Consider the following 17618-nt stretch of genomic DNA (forward strand, 5'->3'; position numbering starts at 1 on the left):
AAATTCTTGAATCGATTTTTCTTGACAATCCTCATAAGGCTTCGGTTCTCTCGGTTGGTTGTGCATGTTTTTATTACACTTTTTCGTTCCACTCAACTTCCTGTTAACGTGCTTGGATACAGCACTCTGTGAACAGCCAGCTTATTGGCAATGAATTTTTGTGACTTAGGCTACGTTTACACGTGGCCGGCTATTTTCATAAACGAACATTTCAACCTCTCCCGTTTCAAAAATAACATCGCGCACACATGTCAGTTTTCAGAAAAGTCTTCATTTACACATAGCTGCGTCTATATGCCATCAAGAGCATGCCAAACCTGTAGGTGGCAGTGTAACGAGAAGCTCAAGCTCACGTAAGCCAATTAGAATCCCGAAAATCACATGTAAAAATAGGTCGCATATTTGATAGGTGCGAGCTCGGGTGCATTCATAGACATTAATGGACACAGCGACCCCATTGGAACTAAATTGTGACAAGTGAAGCCCATTTTTAGCGTTTTTTAGCACTTCCGTTTCTGACGCGCAGACTCAAACGAAGCTTGACGACGTCAGCAACCTGTCTGACAGATGTAATTCTTCTAAGTGGCTGTGCGTGTAAACTGCCATCGTTAATCTTGCAGAGACGGAGAGCTTGAGCGGAGAGTTCTTTGGCGTGAGTGAGCAGGAGTAAGTATTCTGATTAATTATTTTGTATAGTATTTTAAAATGTAACGCCAGAACGCCATATTAAGTTAATTGCCTGCGAGCTTCTCCTCCTGTCTGTACGGTAATGCGACAGAGAGACGAGTGGTTATGACGCAATCGTTAGCCTATTTTTTACAAAAACTGTTTATACAGGGCCATAATGTAACATAGAAGGTAATGGAGCCCTTTATACATTGTCGTGTATCTTTAGAAATAAATAATGGACAAACGGAGTCTTTAAACGCCTCAGATGTTAAGTTATTCGCTGTCAAAGGGACGCCAAAATGAATGGGAGTCAATGGGAATGCTAACGCAAGTGAAGTTCTGCTAAAAGATGGCAGCCCCTGCCCGACTTCAACTTCTGGTCGAGTTCCTTGCCCCCTGGGCGCATTCTGTGACGTTAGCTGCCTAAACACTCTTCTCCATTTACATACAAACGTTGCAGGTGTTTTGAGTTGATAAGCTGATTGGCATGTCATCATATTCTAATTTGATGAGTTTGTGATTTGGTGGGTTTTTGTTAAATGTGAGCCAAATAATCACAATTAAAAGAACCAAAGACTACTTCAGTCTGTGTGCATTGAATTTATTTAATACACGAGTTTCACAATATGAGTTGAATAACTGAAATAAACAAACTTTTCCTCAACATTCTAAATTATTGAAAAGCACCTGTAAACCAGGCAGAGCACCAGTTCACTCTGCAGTAAACGTGGTGATCAGGTGGAGGTATTGTCTGCATCCCCTGGGAAAGTGGTGTGTGAGCTGAAGGTGGAGGAGGAGCACACTAACAGAGGAGGCACTCTCACGGAGGACTGACAGCCACACTGGTGGATGTGATCTCCACCACTCATGTACAGCGAGAGAGGAGCTCCCAAGGTCAGCGTGGACATGAACATAACGTGAGCTTCTGCCTATAGCTATGTTTGATGGACACTGTATACATATAGTGTATAGTGTAACGAATGGGGAAGACTGGATGGAGTAGTAAAAATACTTTAAATTCAACTGTATTTTATCCCTTGGATAATAATGACGGAATTGTTCAATTGCTTTTTTTATATAATAAAAGTGGAAAATGTATAAATAAGTACATTCAACATCTAAAATGGACTCTTGAAACTTAAAAATTGGTTTACTTTTCATTTAACAGATAAAATGGGAGAAGATGTTCTGATAACAGCTCAGGTTTTAAAACATGGAAGGACTTTGGCATTTGCAACAGTAGATCTCACCAACAAAGCAAATCGAAAACTCATTGCTCAGGGAAGACAATCAGCCAGGTGTTTAGTGTATGTACAAAATGTAATTCTTTGTCATATATTAAACTTCTGCATAAAAAGCTTTGCGGCGTGTTAGGATATGTTCAGCAATGTTTATTTCAACAGAATTATTCAAACAATGGGTACATCAAAATAAAGACAAAGACGCACATTCCCCTTCAACGGTAACATAGAATTTCCAAAGGGGGAGAAAAGTAATGATTTTATGCCATAAGAATGGACAAATATGGCTTACGGATACCAAGACCCAAGCACTGCAATATTTAGTACTCTTAGAACAGGGTGGTCTATAAGTGAAAAACAAATCCATAATGATCTATTTCAAGTTTCTCTACGAAATTTCTCATTAGGTACATTAGCTTGAACAGCAGTCTCCCATAACATACCCACCACCAATGATCACATCTGGTATCAGTAGCTCGTATGTATATAATAGTGCATGAGTTGCTTAACTGGTGACAACCATCCCAAGCAAAAAACAGCATCAGAATTCCTCCAACAGACAGTTTGTGTCAACTATCTTAGATATACATTACACACTGCACCTCTGTCCCCATCAGGCACCACTCCTCCAGAAATGACAAAAAAAGCAAAACAAGGTTTTTCATATTATAGGCAAGGAATGACACTCAAATTAAAATGTCCAGCAAAAACTAAGGCAGTAACTGAATGAGAAGCAATGCCTACACCAAATGAGTTAACAAGTATTGTTCACCTTATAATAGAAGCCTTTTGAGGAAGACTACCCAGGCTCTTTTGTCCTGTCACTGATTGCCATTACTCATTAAAAATCCCTACTCAATATAACAGACATGTTAACTATCCCTCATGACAGTGATGTTAAAGCCAGTCCAACACACGAGGACCACATGTGAGAGACCTCTGTTATTGGTTTCCTTTTCTTTTTTTTCTTTTTTTTGTTCCCTTAACGTAAAGAGTTCCTTCGGTGACTGGTTTTGTTGACGGTGCAGCTCCAAGAGAACAACCACTCAAAATCAATGTTCATGCAGGTTCAAATAAAAACTGATCAGAGAGGGGAGATGGGGTGAGCCAAACCAAGACTGGTTTAGGGAGGGATTTAAAACAAACAAAAAAAAAGGAGCTAAATTAAATCTCACGATGAAAATGAGTGGTTAACAAAAAGGAGAGTTCCAAGCACAAGTTCATATCTATTCAACTGAGGGATGTGTAGAGAAGGACAACTTGCGTCGAGGCCTTGAGGGGTGTCTTCCGTGCGTTTCTTCTAGTCAGGCATGTATGGACGGAGGTGGTCCTCAATGTCTCCAACTCCCCAACAGGTGAGCTGATCCTGTGGCAGGTAGAGACAGAGGCTGCACAACTTGAAAACTGTGAGCTTGGTTTTTGGAGTCTGGAAGAAAGAGGAGACAAAAAAAAAGGCTATTCTTAGACACTACATTATGCAGTAAATATTAGGGTATTGCAAAGTGTATAGTTAAATAGGAATTCACCAATATTACAATTTTGTCAAATTATTTCTTTAGGCTACTGCAAATTAGCCTGACTACGTCAGACTTCGTACTTCCGCTCAATTTCAGTTCGCTTCTGTACTCAGTCTGAGATAGCAAAGTATCTCCCAGTTTTAGCTCCAAACCAGCCGGCCAATCAACGAACAGAAGGCGGGTGGAGAGCCGTGATGTAGATGCTAAGCGCAGAATTTAGGATTGTAGTTTAGGTTAGGGAAATCGAAAACGACAGCGGACATGGAGACACGGAATGCTATTGGCTCTGTTGTGGAGAATATTCCCGACACTTGCCAACTGAAGCTTGAACAAGAAGAGTGTTTGTTTCACATTTTGAATGGATGTGATGTTGTGGTCCTACTCCCGAATCCTGACAAGTTTTGGGAAAAGTGAAATTTAACAACTGTTAATGATCATCAGCAAGAAACTGGGGAGGCTAAAGTCCAGTAAGGCAATAATTGTGATTGTGAACTGCCATGTTCACTCCAGTATTTCACTCAATTGTTTTGTTTTTTTGCAGAGTTCCTGTGTTTACACTGTTGGTTCGAGGCAGCTGAGCCGGCGAATAACACGCATCATAACCAAACGTTATGTGATTGGCTTACGGGTAACCAATGATTTTAAACTTCAAATTTTTAAAAAAATAGGTTATTAAATAGTTTACAATACATGTTAGGCTATTGTAAGGTGTTTTATGGATTCATTGTTATTACATTTTTAAGAAAATTTGTCATTGCCAATAGCCAACAAAATTACAAATATTCAAATTTTATATATATTTATAATTCAACTATTTTTACATTAAATTAAATTAAAGTAAATATTAGGTTAAGGTGTATAATTATTTGGAATTCACAAAATAAATCGATAACCAATAAATGACAGTGTTATGGTTAATAACCAAAAAAAAAAAGGGCTGCTATAAAAATTCTATAGTTTTGTCTATTAAATTTATTGTTATTGCCATCCCAGCATCTATGATTATTTTCATGGCATAACCAATGCAATATATAAGAAACAAACAGTAGTGAGACAATAGTAATAAATCGACAACCGTCAATCAGCCGTGTCAATATAATAAACATCACAGGATTTTTAATTTCAATATCAGATACATTTAAGATTATTCTTGGTTAAACGTGTAAAGCATTATTTTGTCTATTAACAAACACCAAAAACTACAATAAATAATTTTACTGCTAAAAGTAAATTTAAGCATCAAAATACTATGATATGATGCATGAAAAATAAATCTTAATACGGAGATTCGCTAAAGAGATTCCCGTTAACGGCATTATTAAAGCTAATAAAAAAATAAAAAAAAAAAAACTAATTTGAGTGAGTGTTAGATAAATGTACAATGTTGATGAAAAAAAAAAAAACCTGTAATATCATCTGATAATCCTCACGATATTCTTAAATATTATCCATGGACCTTCATACGTCATACTTTCTTGAACCAACCTGTAAGTGCTGTCTGTCCAAGAACAGAAAGACAGACTGATTGGGGTTGTTCATAACCATCCCAGCCTTGTCCCTCCGACCAACAGCATGCAAAAACTGCTTTTCATAGTCTCCATGATGAAACTCGAATTTGGCCTGTAAACGTTCAAAAGCAAATGTAACTACATTCAATTTGTAAATTGATTTTAATGCACCATTCATGCCCACTGTGCAAATGGTGGATGTTGAATACTTGGTGTAAAAGTCAAAAAAATAATACGCAAGCCCCAAATTTAGTTTTGTGGCAGAATTTACATATACAAACCTGAACAGGCCTGAATGGTTCATGTTCAGCCCCTTTCCATCTGGAGAACAGAAGACAGACAATCTTCTCAATATCATTGCGGGGCCAAAGGATAAAGTCCATCTCCTGGGTACAACCGATCACATCCTGGAGAGATTTAACAACATCAGTGAGACAGAAATAGCAAGTGTCCTCGACCGACATGATGACACATGGGTTTTTAGACAAGACAGACCATTACGGTTGCAACACAGCTGACAGCAGCTTAATCTTCAACAGACAATGTGGAAAGTGAGCCGTGCTGTGTGCCAACACTTACTCTACGCATCGACTGGTAACGAGGCGCGTGTAACTGCACCACATCTTTCTGGAGAAGCTCTAGAGAACTCTCTAAGGAGTAGCTCGTATCCTTCACGCCTTTAAGGATATTTTCCTCATAGTTGTTGGTCATCACAGGTACCACCTCAGCTACTTCGAAGAGCGCGGACTTCTTTTTCTGTAAACGTGGGATAAAGGCATATGTGAACAATCACAGTAAAACAGTCAACTCCCAAACCGTTTCTCACTTTCATACAGAATCAGTCACCATACCTTTTCCTTAAATACAAAGGCAATGTAGATCTTGAAGTCGAACTGATCAGCCAGAGATTCTCGTTTCTTCCGTAGCTGGGCACGGAGTCGGTTTCGTGCTTGATTCCGGCGAGAATTTGGGTCTCCCATTGTTACAAACAATACTATTTTCCTTAAGCAGACTTTTTTTTTCTTCCCTTCGCTTTTTATTACCTTGACTGTAGACTATGTGGTTTGCAACCCTTTTTTTTTTTTATAACCAAGCACTACCTGCAATACATACTAATTTGAATGAAAGAAAGGGATCGAAATCAAATCAAGTCATTTTTAATCAATGTGGGTAGTGCACTTGGGCCAAGTAAATTTGCACTTGTCTAAGTTAATGCATTACACCATTTAAAAAAAAGAAGCCAAGGCTACGTGTAAACTAAAAGAAATCACTAATATAACACGACCTGATCAATTAGTATTCTTCTTATATGAGAAACAGCGCTGTATCACTGAATAAAGGACAGAAAACACAAATGTCTGCTACACTGAAAGCCCATACTGACAGTTTTAAGTTTGTCTCCGTGTGTGTGAGGGGACAGATCCCGGTCTTTAGATGAATAAATCTGGTTTAAAGTTACCTAAAAAGTTGACCAAGAGATTTGACTTTGGAAAGTCTCTTCCTGGATTGACTCTTGCTTGTATCCATGTCTTTGAATAAACGGTCTCATAAAAGCACATCTGAATGACAGGTGAGAAAGACAACCATGGCAGAGAAATGCAGATGCCACGAGACCTTGGTACTGAGTAAGTACACGGAGTTTGCTGGACATCTTGGGAATTAAGGGCATAAAATGGGCCCACGAGCTTTCCTGCCACGGTTGAGTTTCATTGTGAGGCTTTTATTTTGTGGCTGGCTAGCAAACTAATGCTAGCTACGCTGAATACACACACACGCCACCTACTGATAAACAGGTTGAAGGGAGCTACATGTCGTTTTTTTTATCCACTATGATATCTACGAGAGCATTCAAAGTTAGTATTCATCAAAAAACCGACTGTTACATCTTGTTTTTGCCTATTTTCTGTTATCGCGATGCTAGCAGAGACTGGCGTGGCTGGCTAACTGGCTAACTATTGTTGCTCGTCATTTTCTCGAGTGGTCTCTCAAGCCCGTTGCGATCCGAGCAAGTACTGCGAAACAATCATAACACGTTTTAATACACCGAGCTCAGTGCAAAAAAAACCCCGCCCCGGATGGATCGATCCTCGGCAGAGGTTTAGCTTGATGGTCTGCCGTTTGTTTTCGAGCTTCTCCACAGTCGTCACACACGCGTATAAGCCATGTCAAGATAAAGTGACAAACCGACCGAAGTCCTCCGTTCTCTCAAGTAACAGACGGCGGGATCTGCAGCGCGGTGGACCCATAATGATGGAAGGAAAGGGTGAAATGTCTTTCGAGCGATTCTTTCGACTGTTTCGGCCCTTTGATCTGCGTTCGTCTGGAAAATAATAAGCGCTCCTCGCTGAACAAACAACTCAAAATGGCCGTTGCGCGTCACGCAGCTGTGCACACGTGACAGAGGAGGAGCGCGCGCGCTCCTGTCAGCAGGGTTTATGTAGTGACACGGTTTGATTAAACATCTGTATCTTAGCTTTACGTCTCAACCCTTTATATAAAACTCCCTAATGTGCGTAGTACTTATTCCGAACACACACACACACACACACACAATATTTTGTGAAGTAGATATAAATTATAATCTGGCGAACTATCCCTTTTATGTTGCTGTCTGTGTTCGTCTTTCTATTCGCGCGAATTCCGGAGTCACGTGACGGTTCAAAGGCAGTACTTAACCGAGTGGCGCGCTCTTCACACGCGAGTGCTTTTGCTGCAGTTCAGTCGTGAGTGTCTATCGTGCATATTTAATAAGTGTAAGTGTTTTCTTTTACTTGTGTGTTTTGTTTTGTCTTTTGTTTAGTCGAGACTCGAGTTTTTCGTTTTTTTAATGGCCTTGTGTTTTTAAATGTAGTCTGTAAGTGGCTGTTTGTGGACACAGAGGCCTACACCGCTTTTGATCTCGGCTTGTTATTTTTAGTAATACAAGTATGAAGATTGTCTTGAAGTAATATAGATGGTGAATGGATGATGTTAATTAATAGTTCTGATAAAAAGTTTTGATTGTCAATTAGTTATCACTTTAACTACTTAATTTGTAAGACTTCAGTCATGTAACGTGATTGTATGAAGTTTCAGATGCTATGTAACTTAGTCTGTGGTAAAAATGTCTTGGTAATCCATTAGAGGCAGTTCCATTTTTATGTTGAAGCTTATGGGAATGCAAAGTGTCTCTTAATTTTTGTGTTACTTTTGTGTTTCCACGTAGAGAGCTGTGAAACCTGTGCTGGATCTAATATTTGCTAATGTAGCATCATGAGAATTTTAAAAGCGTTTATTTGTAGGCTGGAAGTCTACAGGTGCATGGGGAAAATCCTTGTATAGTACAAACTAAAACAAGTGATAAGAGTATGGTTTAGTCCAGGAGACCATTAAGTTTAAGAGGATAACATTTAACTAGGATTTAAGAAAACTAAGTTATCATCAAGTCAAAATGACTAACTCCGCATGACTGTTAAACTGAAGTTGACTGAGTTCCTGAACTCTTTTCTAGGTATAAACATGAGCTCCATCAGAAGACCCAAGAATGCCGAGAATCCCTCTGAAAACATCAAGGTATGTGAGATTGCTTTACCCTATGGAGCTTATAATATGACAAAAGATTTAATTTATATTGTGTAAATTTGAATTAAGTTTTATTTAACAAAACTGAATATTGTTGCATTTAAGTTCTGAATTTAAAAAAAATACTTGAATATTAAACATCTTGAAATTTAATGCAACTGAATATTTTTAGGGCAGCGTTTTATAGAAGTATTTAAAAACGGCAAATTATTCTGAAGTCTTGGAACTGCAAATATCCATGTTATGTTTTTAAAAATACAGCTTAAATGGGGGGTGAAATGCTCGTTTTCACTCAATATCCTGTTAATCTTGAGTACCTATAGAGTAGTACTGCATCCTTCATGTCTCCAAAAAGTCTTTAGTTTTATTATATTTATAAGAGAAAGCTAGCCTGTACTGATTTTTCCCGGAAAAACACGAGCGGCTGGAGGCGTGTCGTGTGGGCGGAGCTAAAGAATCACAAGCGCGAGTAGGCTTTTGCGTTGAGAGCATGTGGAAGCTGTGGCACCGTGAAGACAAAACCAACCAAAACAAACCACGGCTAACAGTCAGATTCAGCTGTTTATTTATGATCCAGAATCAGACCCAGAGCCTGAATTTGAACAAGAGCAGCATCATCGACGACGTCTCTATGTGGTATGTACTGAAACTGTATATATTTGCTTAGCGGTTTTGGAAAATGACTAAGTTCCACTTTGTCGTCTTTTTTTTTTTTAAGCTTTACATGTGGAAAGTGCAGTTTGATGACAACGTCGCATGTTGTTTACTTGATGTGCTTACGCGCCGATACCTAAGTTAATAACACAGAGATATTTGAAGCAGTTTTACTCACTGCATGCCGTTCCAACACACGATCATGACCCTTTTTCTTTTCGGACTGCATAATCCTTAAGAAATAAACGATGTGCAAATCCGGCGTCAAACTGGACCTTGTTTGTAAAACAAGCATCTTCGAAATGCAGGGAACAAACAAAAACACTTGCACAACTCCGTTGATGCTCTGTAAAAATAAACTCCATCCACTGGTCCCTTAATGCTGTTTCTCTTTTTGTAATCTGTGCAGGGTTGTCTTGCCCTGGCAACCAAAAACACACTCCTTGTGTGACATTTCGCGACACTCTCTCTCTGATCAGTGAAGTCTGTTGTGCTCCCAGTGCTCTGCTCTACGGGAGCGCGCGCTCTTCCGGCAGAAGAGCGCGCACTTAGGACCAATATAAGGAAATTCCGCTCCATCTAACGTCACACAGAGCCATACTCGAAAAAAACTTTCCGAAACTTGTGACAAACTGGAAGAGGTATTTTTGGAACAGAAATACTCCTTCAAACGTACAACTTAATTTTTGAAACTTTGTCCATGTTTAGCATGGGAATCCAACTCTTTAACAGTGTAAAAAAACTAAGTATGCATGAAATAGCATTTCACCCCCCCTTTAAAGTTTAAGAAAATTCAGAACCTCAAATTCCATATCCTAATATTCAATAAGCAGCAACTGTATCGATTGTGGCATGTGTGCAGCAGTTGGCCGCACTTGATTTGAATACAAGAACAGTTTAAAATGGTGAAAATTCTTAATAAAGCATAACCTATAGGCTTCAACAAGGTTTAATCTGGCCGTAGAAGAACACAGCCAGGGTTGCCTGATATAGAGATGTAATCCCCGAAACGGATCTTCTTACTAGTGCAATACAGAAATGTCTGCTAAGTGTTACTCATCTCAGTCAGCCTGGCAACCAGATCAAGCAACCACTTGCTTTTTGAAAACACCAGTTAGCTTGCACTTTGGTGATCTCCACTTCAATATTCTATTCTCAGAAAAGTGTAATTCTTCAAGTGTTCATTTGAGAGAGACAAGGGCGGTGTATGTTTGAATTACCACAGTTTTGCAGTGTTTCTCTATTAACTGTGAAGCTGTGGCTTTAATTCCGCTACAACATTTATTATGAACCACATCTAAACACAATGTAAACTGATCCAAAGTCCAAAAGTCTTGCTGCAGCATTTTTAACAACATGCAATCGTGACCCTGAAGATTGAGGAAGATCAGAATAAAGAGTTACAATCCAATCGCGATTTATAACAAGTGTATGAATAACAACTTTCCATATCCTTCCTTGAAGATGCTTCAACTTTGCTATAGATCTCAAATCGGGGGAAAAAACGGAGTCAAATCATTCAAAGGTTATGGATTTGTTTGCTTAAATTAGTTGAAAGTAGACTTAACGGAGCTTCTAAAGCAGAAGACAAAAGTGCAGGACAACGTTTTATTAAAACCATTTATTTTTATCCTTTCTTAACTGCAGGAAATTATTAGACGATCACATCTTAATATAATGTACACATTTCAATAATACATCAAATGAAACCACAGAATCAAGCCTTTCTGGTGAATAAAAATGTTTAAGAAACACCTGGGCTACTAATTGGCCAAAATGCTTTGTTTACTTAATTTCTGCATGTTTTTTTTTTTATCATCTTAAACTTGAAGCTATATATATATTTTTTTTTTAACTAAATCTGCGTTCTAATATTTCAGAACAAAAAAAAAGTACTGTTAGAAAATGCATGTCTATAAAACTCTGCCATAAAACATGCAGTTGTTAAATTTAAAATGTTTCATACTGAAGTAAAATCCATTTCAGAACAGTTAAATGCTACATTCAGTTTTGTTAAATCACACTTGTCAACGTTTTAAATTTTACACCATACAAATTCACTTAGTTTTAAATGCGTATATGCTCATTATTACCCTAGGCTCTATGGCTATAATTAAAGCACTAGTTCACTTCCAGAATAAAAGAATTCCTGAATTTAATCACCCCCATGTCATCCAAGATGTCCCATTAACAGCTAGTGATTTTTGTGGTGACCACAAAAATGGTGACCCCTAGTTATTTGTATACTTGGACTACTTAAAAATTGTCAGGTCAAATATTGTCAAAAAGGGAAGGATGATGTCAGCATATTGCAAGATGTTTGTAACTTGATCAAATTTCTCATTTAGGATAAACTGAACCCAGACCTTGCTCTGGTTTTCAATTAATCATTGACATTGTTAAAATCCAGTGACTATGCATCGTCTTCCACCGTATTGTTTAAGTGAAAACATTAACCAGCTCTAAACTAGCAGTTGGTCATAAGGAGACTTCTGTGGTAAGTTCCCACGGTAATTAGAGGTTAAAGAATGTTTCAGTAAGATAATGATGCAAACGGTCCAATAGCTGCTCGTGGGAATTGGAGGTGTTTTCAGCATGCAGCTGATGTGTGGCCTGCCCCTTTCCCACGCTTGTTAGAACTGTTGATATGCAGAGTTACTCCGATACCTTGCTTGTTGTCATCAAACGGGTGTAAGAGGAGAAGAATGACTGAGGCAGGTGAATGGAGCCTGTTACTGTGTGCTTGTATGGAGATGCTTAATTTTCATTCGAATCTAATTATTATAATTACTGCTACTTGAGGACCCTGAGATTTAATAATTTTTTTTCTTTTCTCAGAAATTCCTTTTAGCACCAACATCTGGAGCAGGATCAGGGAGGAGGACGCTGCAGGTCCTTCAGCCGTCAGCTGTCAATAAGAACCTTGGTCGTATCTTTGAGGTACGTGGCGGTGGTTGCAATTTTGGATGTTTTTAGACTTCAGTTAGAGGAATGGTGGTAAAGATGCTCTCACCATGTTTAGAATGGCAAAGCAGTTCCTAAAAGGAAGATGTGGAGCGTGGAGCATGCTAAGGGCTCAAAGAGGGTCAAAGCAGAGGTGGCTGTAAAGTCCTCAAGTACAGAATATGAAAACCAACCTGAGGGGGTCACGCAAGAGGCCTTTGAGCTCATGATCAAAGGTAAATGATCCCCTGTCCAGTTCAGAGAAATTGATTGGATTATTTGTAAATCTGTACTTAATATTTCCATGCTGTAAATTGTCAATTTTTGCAAACTAATGGTGATGGATGGTTCCTCTAAATTTATATATATATATATATATAATTATTATTTTTTTTTTTCTCTCTCTTCAGAAACTCCTGGGTCGTCCTACTGGAAGGAGGTGGCAGAAGAGAGGCGGAAAGCCCTGTTTGGTGTTCTCCAAGAGAATGAAAAGGTGAGTTAATCAATAGGTGATTTCGTTAATTATCGGCCATCCTACTCCACTTCTCTCTATAAGGCTGATGAATTTGATTAATATATAATAAAGACTTTGAAACCATACTTCTAATCAAACAATTAAGGAAGAGCACAGTAAGTCTGTGTTCACTTTAACTTTTTGTTCCAAAACTAGTTGCACAAAGACATAGAAGCCAAAGATGAACAGATTGCTCAGCTGAAGAGTGAAAATGAGGAGTTACAGGAGCTGGCACAGCATGTGCAACACATGGCTGACATGATTGAAGTAAGTGCTCTATTCTAATGTATTTGGTGTATTTCTGAGTCCAAATGCTTTAAGATGCCAAAAGAAAAGACACCGCTTATAATATGCAGTAGTACCACTGAAAAATCATGATTCCATTTCAGATCTCGTTATGTTTATATGAAAACCATGCATAATTTTTTTTTTTTTTTTTTTTGAAAATTGTGCACTGACAATGTTGTGAAATCTGTATCCATTCACATTGGTCTCCAGACATTACAAAAAAGGCCAATAATTGGTGTAAACATAAAAGAACACTAACATGCATAGATAGATTAAACACTCAATGCACTTGTCATTTTCAGAAATTAGTGTTTTTGTAGTTTACACTGAGACTACAACAGTATTGTTGGCTGTCGAGATGGTTAACAAGTGTATAGTGAGTGTAACCACCACCATTAGGGTTTGACTAGAGATTAAAATAACCTGCCTCAATTTCCCTAGTTCTTTCTCTAACAATCTCTTTCACTTCTCTCAGAGATTAACCGGTAAAAGTCCAGACAGTCTAGAGGAGCTGCGTGAGATAGCTTTTGATGCTGAAGATGAAGTACATGAAGAGGAAGATGGGGATCATGAAGATGAGAGTGAAGCTGATGAGAGCCAGGACAGTGTTGAACTGAGCACAGAGCAGTCACATGACCATGATGTGCCACACAAGGATGACTCCACAGCAATTGATAGCTGAGATGATGCATCCTGAAAAATGCTAAACTGGGGGGAAAAAAGCCATGACTGTCCCAATTGTTTGGGTTTTTATTTGAACGTTTATATTCGCCTTTGAGAACCGATATGCACCTTTTTGTTTTAACTTTTACTCTTGCTGTAAATTAGCTTTTATTTTCAGTACCTGTAGTCAATGTGCATGTTCACTGCTAGTGTACATATGTAAAATTGAATGCATACAATTGAAATAAACTTGTATTTTGTACACCTGCTTTTTTTTTTTTTTTTTTTTTTATTGTTTATGTAATATGTGACCACTCTTGGTATAAGAGTAGCCCTTCAGCTCATCTTCCTCATTCAAAGCCTATTTCTTCAAGCTCTGAAGTCCTAAAACCCTGAGAAGCTCCTGAGTGTTGTTTAAAGGTCATCCATCCCAGTCCAGACTTGCAAGTTTCTCCAGACTGGATTGCATGGATTTAGAGTCATTGAGGGTGGCTGATGAGTAGATGGCAGCTCCAGCACTTGTGATTTAAAGGAGACTCTGCTGATGGGAGATACGAACTCCAGCAGGGTGTCGGGAAGCCAAAGTGCTTGTGCCTGGTCTTGGTTGGCGACGTGGATGTAGCAGATAGCACTGAGGCCTTCTAGGACTCTAATGATTTGCTGAGCCTTAAGGTCCGGTGTTTTCAGGAGCTCCACCATGCTTGCCATGGTCTCATCTGCTGCATGTTCATAACCACCTGAAAGAGTTTCAATAATTTGTAGGGTTTGTAACTTAAAGTCTTTGTGACATTTCATTTGACACATTGACTGTTTTAGCTCCATTCCTTTTAATGATAATGGTTCCAGACAAGGTCACAGTTTAACTGTTGCGCTTCAACAGTGCATTATAAGAGTAATGCACTTGTGAAGTGGATTTACATATCCTCCCGGGACCCTCTGTAGAGGACATATTTTTGTGGCCCTACGTGCCACACTTTTGTCTTGTAAAGAGCAGGTTGGCCTCCTTGGTCTTTAAAAATGACTGATACTGACAGAATTATCAAATTTAGCACTCTAAGGGAAATTATAATATTTTGTAGTTATTTAAATCTAGCGAATGTTATGGGGTTTAAAACTGGAAAATGACTTACAAAACGTCATAATTTTCATGTATTTTCTTGAGGGCACCAGGACAAACATTTTAATAAGGCATTTTTGGGGGTAATTGGTAAATAAATGATATTCAACCTGGATGCACTGTATAGATACATTGTATATAATGGGGACACCAACTTATGGACATTTTAAAGCACATATTGCATAAAGTAAAATAGTAGATCAAATAATTCATAACAATTGGGAATCATCTTTGTACAAAGTTTGGATAAAAAATAGCCTGAAATCTAAACTGAATGGTGAATGAAAAAAATAAAACATTGTTTTTTGCATATACATGCATTTTTATGTCTATTTATTTTATTGAAAACCTTAGTCCAGGTGTTCTCTACAAAGGACCTACAAAAAAATATATACATGAATAATGTGTTTTTTTTCTCCATTTGTTTCTTACGCTAAACCAATGTAATAAAAATAATAATAATAATAAAAATTGAGTTCAAAGTTTATGGTTCTCCGGAGGATATTAACTAAAGTTATCATGAACATTGTAGGATATGGAAAATTTTTAAAATGAGTGGTTCCTTCATAAATGTGTAGGACATTGGTTCACGTTGTGGAAATACAAATGCAAGAAAGACAGAAAATCTTTTTGTAGCCATTATTACCTGAAACTGGACTGCGCATTTCTAGTTCCCAGCATGCTTTGCCATGGACTGGATCTTGAAACTGTTGAAATGATTTTGTTATACAGTAATGAGCAACAGCTGTGCTAATGTCAATGCAGTTACCAGTCTTCCACTTCTACTGTGTAAACAATTAACAATTTACCATGCACTACAGCCATTAAAAACCCCACAATGCCATATCTGATAATTATGTAAAAATAAATTTTATTGCCACTTTCAGCAGAGGAAATACAGTAAACTCAGAAAAATAAAACGAAACAATGGAACATTAGCTTTGTGACACCAAGTGAGATCTGCTTTCATTCAAACAGTTGCAGCTAAAGCTATTGCAGCGGCAAGCAGCCACAGCCACATTCTCACAAAACCAGATCAACAACAGCTTTCCTATCAAGGACATTAATTTACATGTTAATGAGGTTTGACCAATAAATGCAGTTGATTTTTACTGAGTTTCTGTCTAAAAGGCAATAAATGTTAATTCAACCTTAGTACTTGATATCTCTGTGCCCAGGGTCAAATACTGTAACGGTGGTCATTAGACAAGAAAACAGCCATTCATAGCCGTGACTAAATACAGAAAACAGCAAAACAAAAAGTATTATTGATGAATATCTGTTATAGATTATTCTGATAAATAGTAACCACAAAACGGCCTTAAATATATTGACTTCTGAATCATTATGGCTTTAGGAGTTTGTGCAGTAAATGCCAGATAATATGTTAAACATGTTAAACAACAATCTTACCAAAACGTTTCAGTTGTGCTTGTGAGGCATATACTAACTGTACCCCGTACATTCCTTCAAATGTGCTCTTTTGATGGATTTAAGCCCCTGCTTTCGTACAATTCTCACTGTCATAGAAAATATTGCAAAAATAGGTTGGGTAATCTACAAAACTGTGGGTTTTTTTTTTTAATTCCCGCCATAAAGATAAATTCACATTTGAGAGCTTTAAAGATCAACACAGGGAGTGTAAACGTCACAAAGCGAGGCAAGCGTTCAGTCAGCAAAGAGTGTTTTCTCTGGTCATGGGCATTAGCATACTGAAAGGTTCCCTTGAGCACAAATACTGTACAACTCTGTGAATACACTGTTAAAAGATGATACTGATTAATATAACATCTTTCTATTATATAGTTTCATAGTGAATGCAGCCCCTCAATAATACCAAATCCTGACTGTACCGAATCATTTTGTGAACAGATATTTAGTGCATCATTAAAACAATCTGTTCTGAGCATGTAAAAAGAAAAAAAGAGGGTAAAATCAGCATCGTACCATTTATAGTGAAGAAAATATAGTGAAAAAATAAATAAAACAAATGATATTACAGTCACATGACTCAGTAGTACAGTAACAATAGGCACAGAAGCGAGATCAGATCACAGAGCAAATATACTCTAGTCTTCATTTACGTAGAAATCAAAAGTTCACAGTAATACATCACGCTTCTCTGAGTGGAAAAGTGCATTTTCAGATACTCCGACGGGATCCAGACAGCGCTTGTTGTAAGATCCCATGTGCTCAGGCATTAGTACCGTGTTAATGCAATTGTTCACTACAGGCTCCGTCCACAGAAATGTTTTCTCCTGACCAGGGAAGGCAAGCGAACAATATAGTAATCAGCAGTCCACCGTCCACTTCAGGTTTTCAGTAGTCCATATGACCAGCTGGCATCAAACAGCACACTTCAAATCTATCCTTTCACAGAGGTTACAGAAATCTCACTCTGTCCAGGTCAAAAACTCAAGCAGGGAGCATTAAAACAGTCCCTTATGATCCCTGAAACGGAACGGTGCATACAAAAGAAAAACTAAAATTAAAATAGGATTTTCTGTGCTATTTACATGCCTCCAACAGTGCAACTGCAATCTGCAAATAACTAACTTTCAATATTAACGCTCTTATTGTTCAATCGGCGACAATGACTCATGACGACTGTGACCCCAGTAGTATAAATGCAAACATCCTGCAGAAAAGAAGACTCTGTGCTGAAGGTCTCAAGGTACTTTTCTCCTTGTTAGCGGGTGGTGTGTATTTCACGTCTGAAGTGTGCAGGGTCACGGGGGAATAACGAGTCGTTTTTCTAAAATGAAGTGGTAACAGTGTTACCGCGGCGAGTCCCCAGCCGCACTATCTCCCTCGGTACTGTGTCCAACTGCTCGTATGCCAGCCGCCCGTCTTCACCTGAGAACAGAAGCACATGTGCATGCTCTGTAAGACACCGGAAGGCTGGAGGTCTAGTATTTAGGTGATGTTTGCAAGCATTGAGAG

At 38.3% G+C, this 17618-nt stretch overlaps 3 protein-coding genes across 4 annotated transcripts in view; 1 reads left to right on the forward strand and 2 right to left on the reverse strand.

Moving 5' to 3' along the window:
- Positions 1-2039: 2039 nt before the first annotated feature.
- Positions 2040-7337, reverse strand: LOC127935187 (uncharacterized protein C6orf62 homolog). Its single transcript, XM_052532837.1, has 5 exons — positions 5787-7337; positions 5515-5691; positions 5217-5342; positions 4913-5047; positions 2040-3336 (listed from the first exon to the last, which is right to left on the reverse strand). Exons 1-5 carry the CDS (start codon positions 5913-5915, stop codon positions 3211-3213), a joined length of 693 nt encoding a protein of 230 aa, XP_052388797.1. The 5' UTR covers positions 5916-7337; the 3' UTR covers positions 2040-3210.
- A 246-nt stretch (positions 7338-7583) lies between these two features.
- LOC127935186 (geminin) lies at positions 7584-13820 on the forward strand. Its single transcript, XM_052532836.1, has 7 exons — positions 7584-7688; positions 8426-8487; positions 11989-12090; positions 12173-12329; positions 12504-12586; positions 12764-12874; positions 13371-13820. The coding sequence occupies exons 2-7, from the start codon at positions 8434-8436 to the stop codon at positions 13575-13577; spliced, it is 714 nt and encodes a 237-aa protein (XP_052388796.1). The 5' UTR covers positions 7584-7688; positions 8426-8433; the 3' UTR covers positions 13578-13820.
- Positions 13821-15523: 1703 nt separating this feature from the next.
- The window catches only part of LOC127935266 (rho family-interacting cell polarization regulator 2-like), a 46525-nt gene continuing 44430 nt past the window's right edge, over positions 15524-17618 (reverse strand). For both annotated transcript variants that reach the window (XM_052532967.1, XM_052532968.1), the window contains exon 22: positions 15524-17531. In XM_052532967.1, the coding sequence (XP_052388927.1) occupies positions 17431-17531 (101 nt within the window). In that variant the 3' untranslated portion in view covers positions 15524-17430. The remainder of the gene's footprint in view (positions 17532-17618) is intronic.

Source organism: Carassius gibelio, chromosome A19 (assembly GCF_023724105.1).
Source record: "Carassius gibelio isolate Cgi1373 ecotype wild population from Czech Republic chromosome A19, carGib1.2-hapl.c, whole genome shotgun sequence".
Lineage (NCBI taxonomy): Eukaryota > Metazoa > Chordata > Actinopteri > Cypriniformes > Cyprinidae > Carassius > Carassius gibelio.

What these genes read in the sequence shown, in the direction of transcription:
- LOC127935186 (XM_052532836.1), top strand. Translation starts at nt 8,434, where the DNA reads ATGAGCTCCATCAGAAGACCCAAGAATGCCGAGAATCCCTCTGAAAAC. An exon ending in ACCTTGGTCGTATCTTTGAG is followed by an intron (nt 12,091 to 12,172) that starts GTACGTGGCGGT and finishes CACCATGTTTAG; the next exon opens with AATGGCAAAGCAGTTCCTAA. An exon ending in TTCTCCAAGAGAATGAAAAG is followed by an intron (nt 12,587 to 12,763) that starts GTGAGTTAATCA and finishes TTCCAAAACTAG; the next exon opens with TTGCACAAAGACATAGAAGC.
- LOC127935187 (XM_052532837.1), bottom strand. Translation starts at nt 5,915, where the DNA reads ATGGGAGACCCAAATTCTCGCCGGAATCAAGCACGAAACCGACTCCGT. An exon ending in CCTTTGTATTTAAGGAAAAG is followed by an intron (nt 5,692 to 5,786) that starts GTATGGTGACTG and finishes CCACGTTTACAG; the next exon opens with AAAAAGAAGTCCGCGCTCTT. An exon ending in GTTACCAGTCGATGCGTAGA is followed by an intron (nt 5,343 to 5,514) that starts GTAAGTGTTGGC and finishes AAATCTCTCCAG; the next exon opens with GATGTGATCGGTTGTACCCA.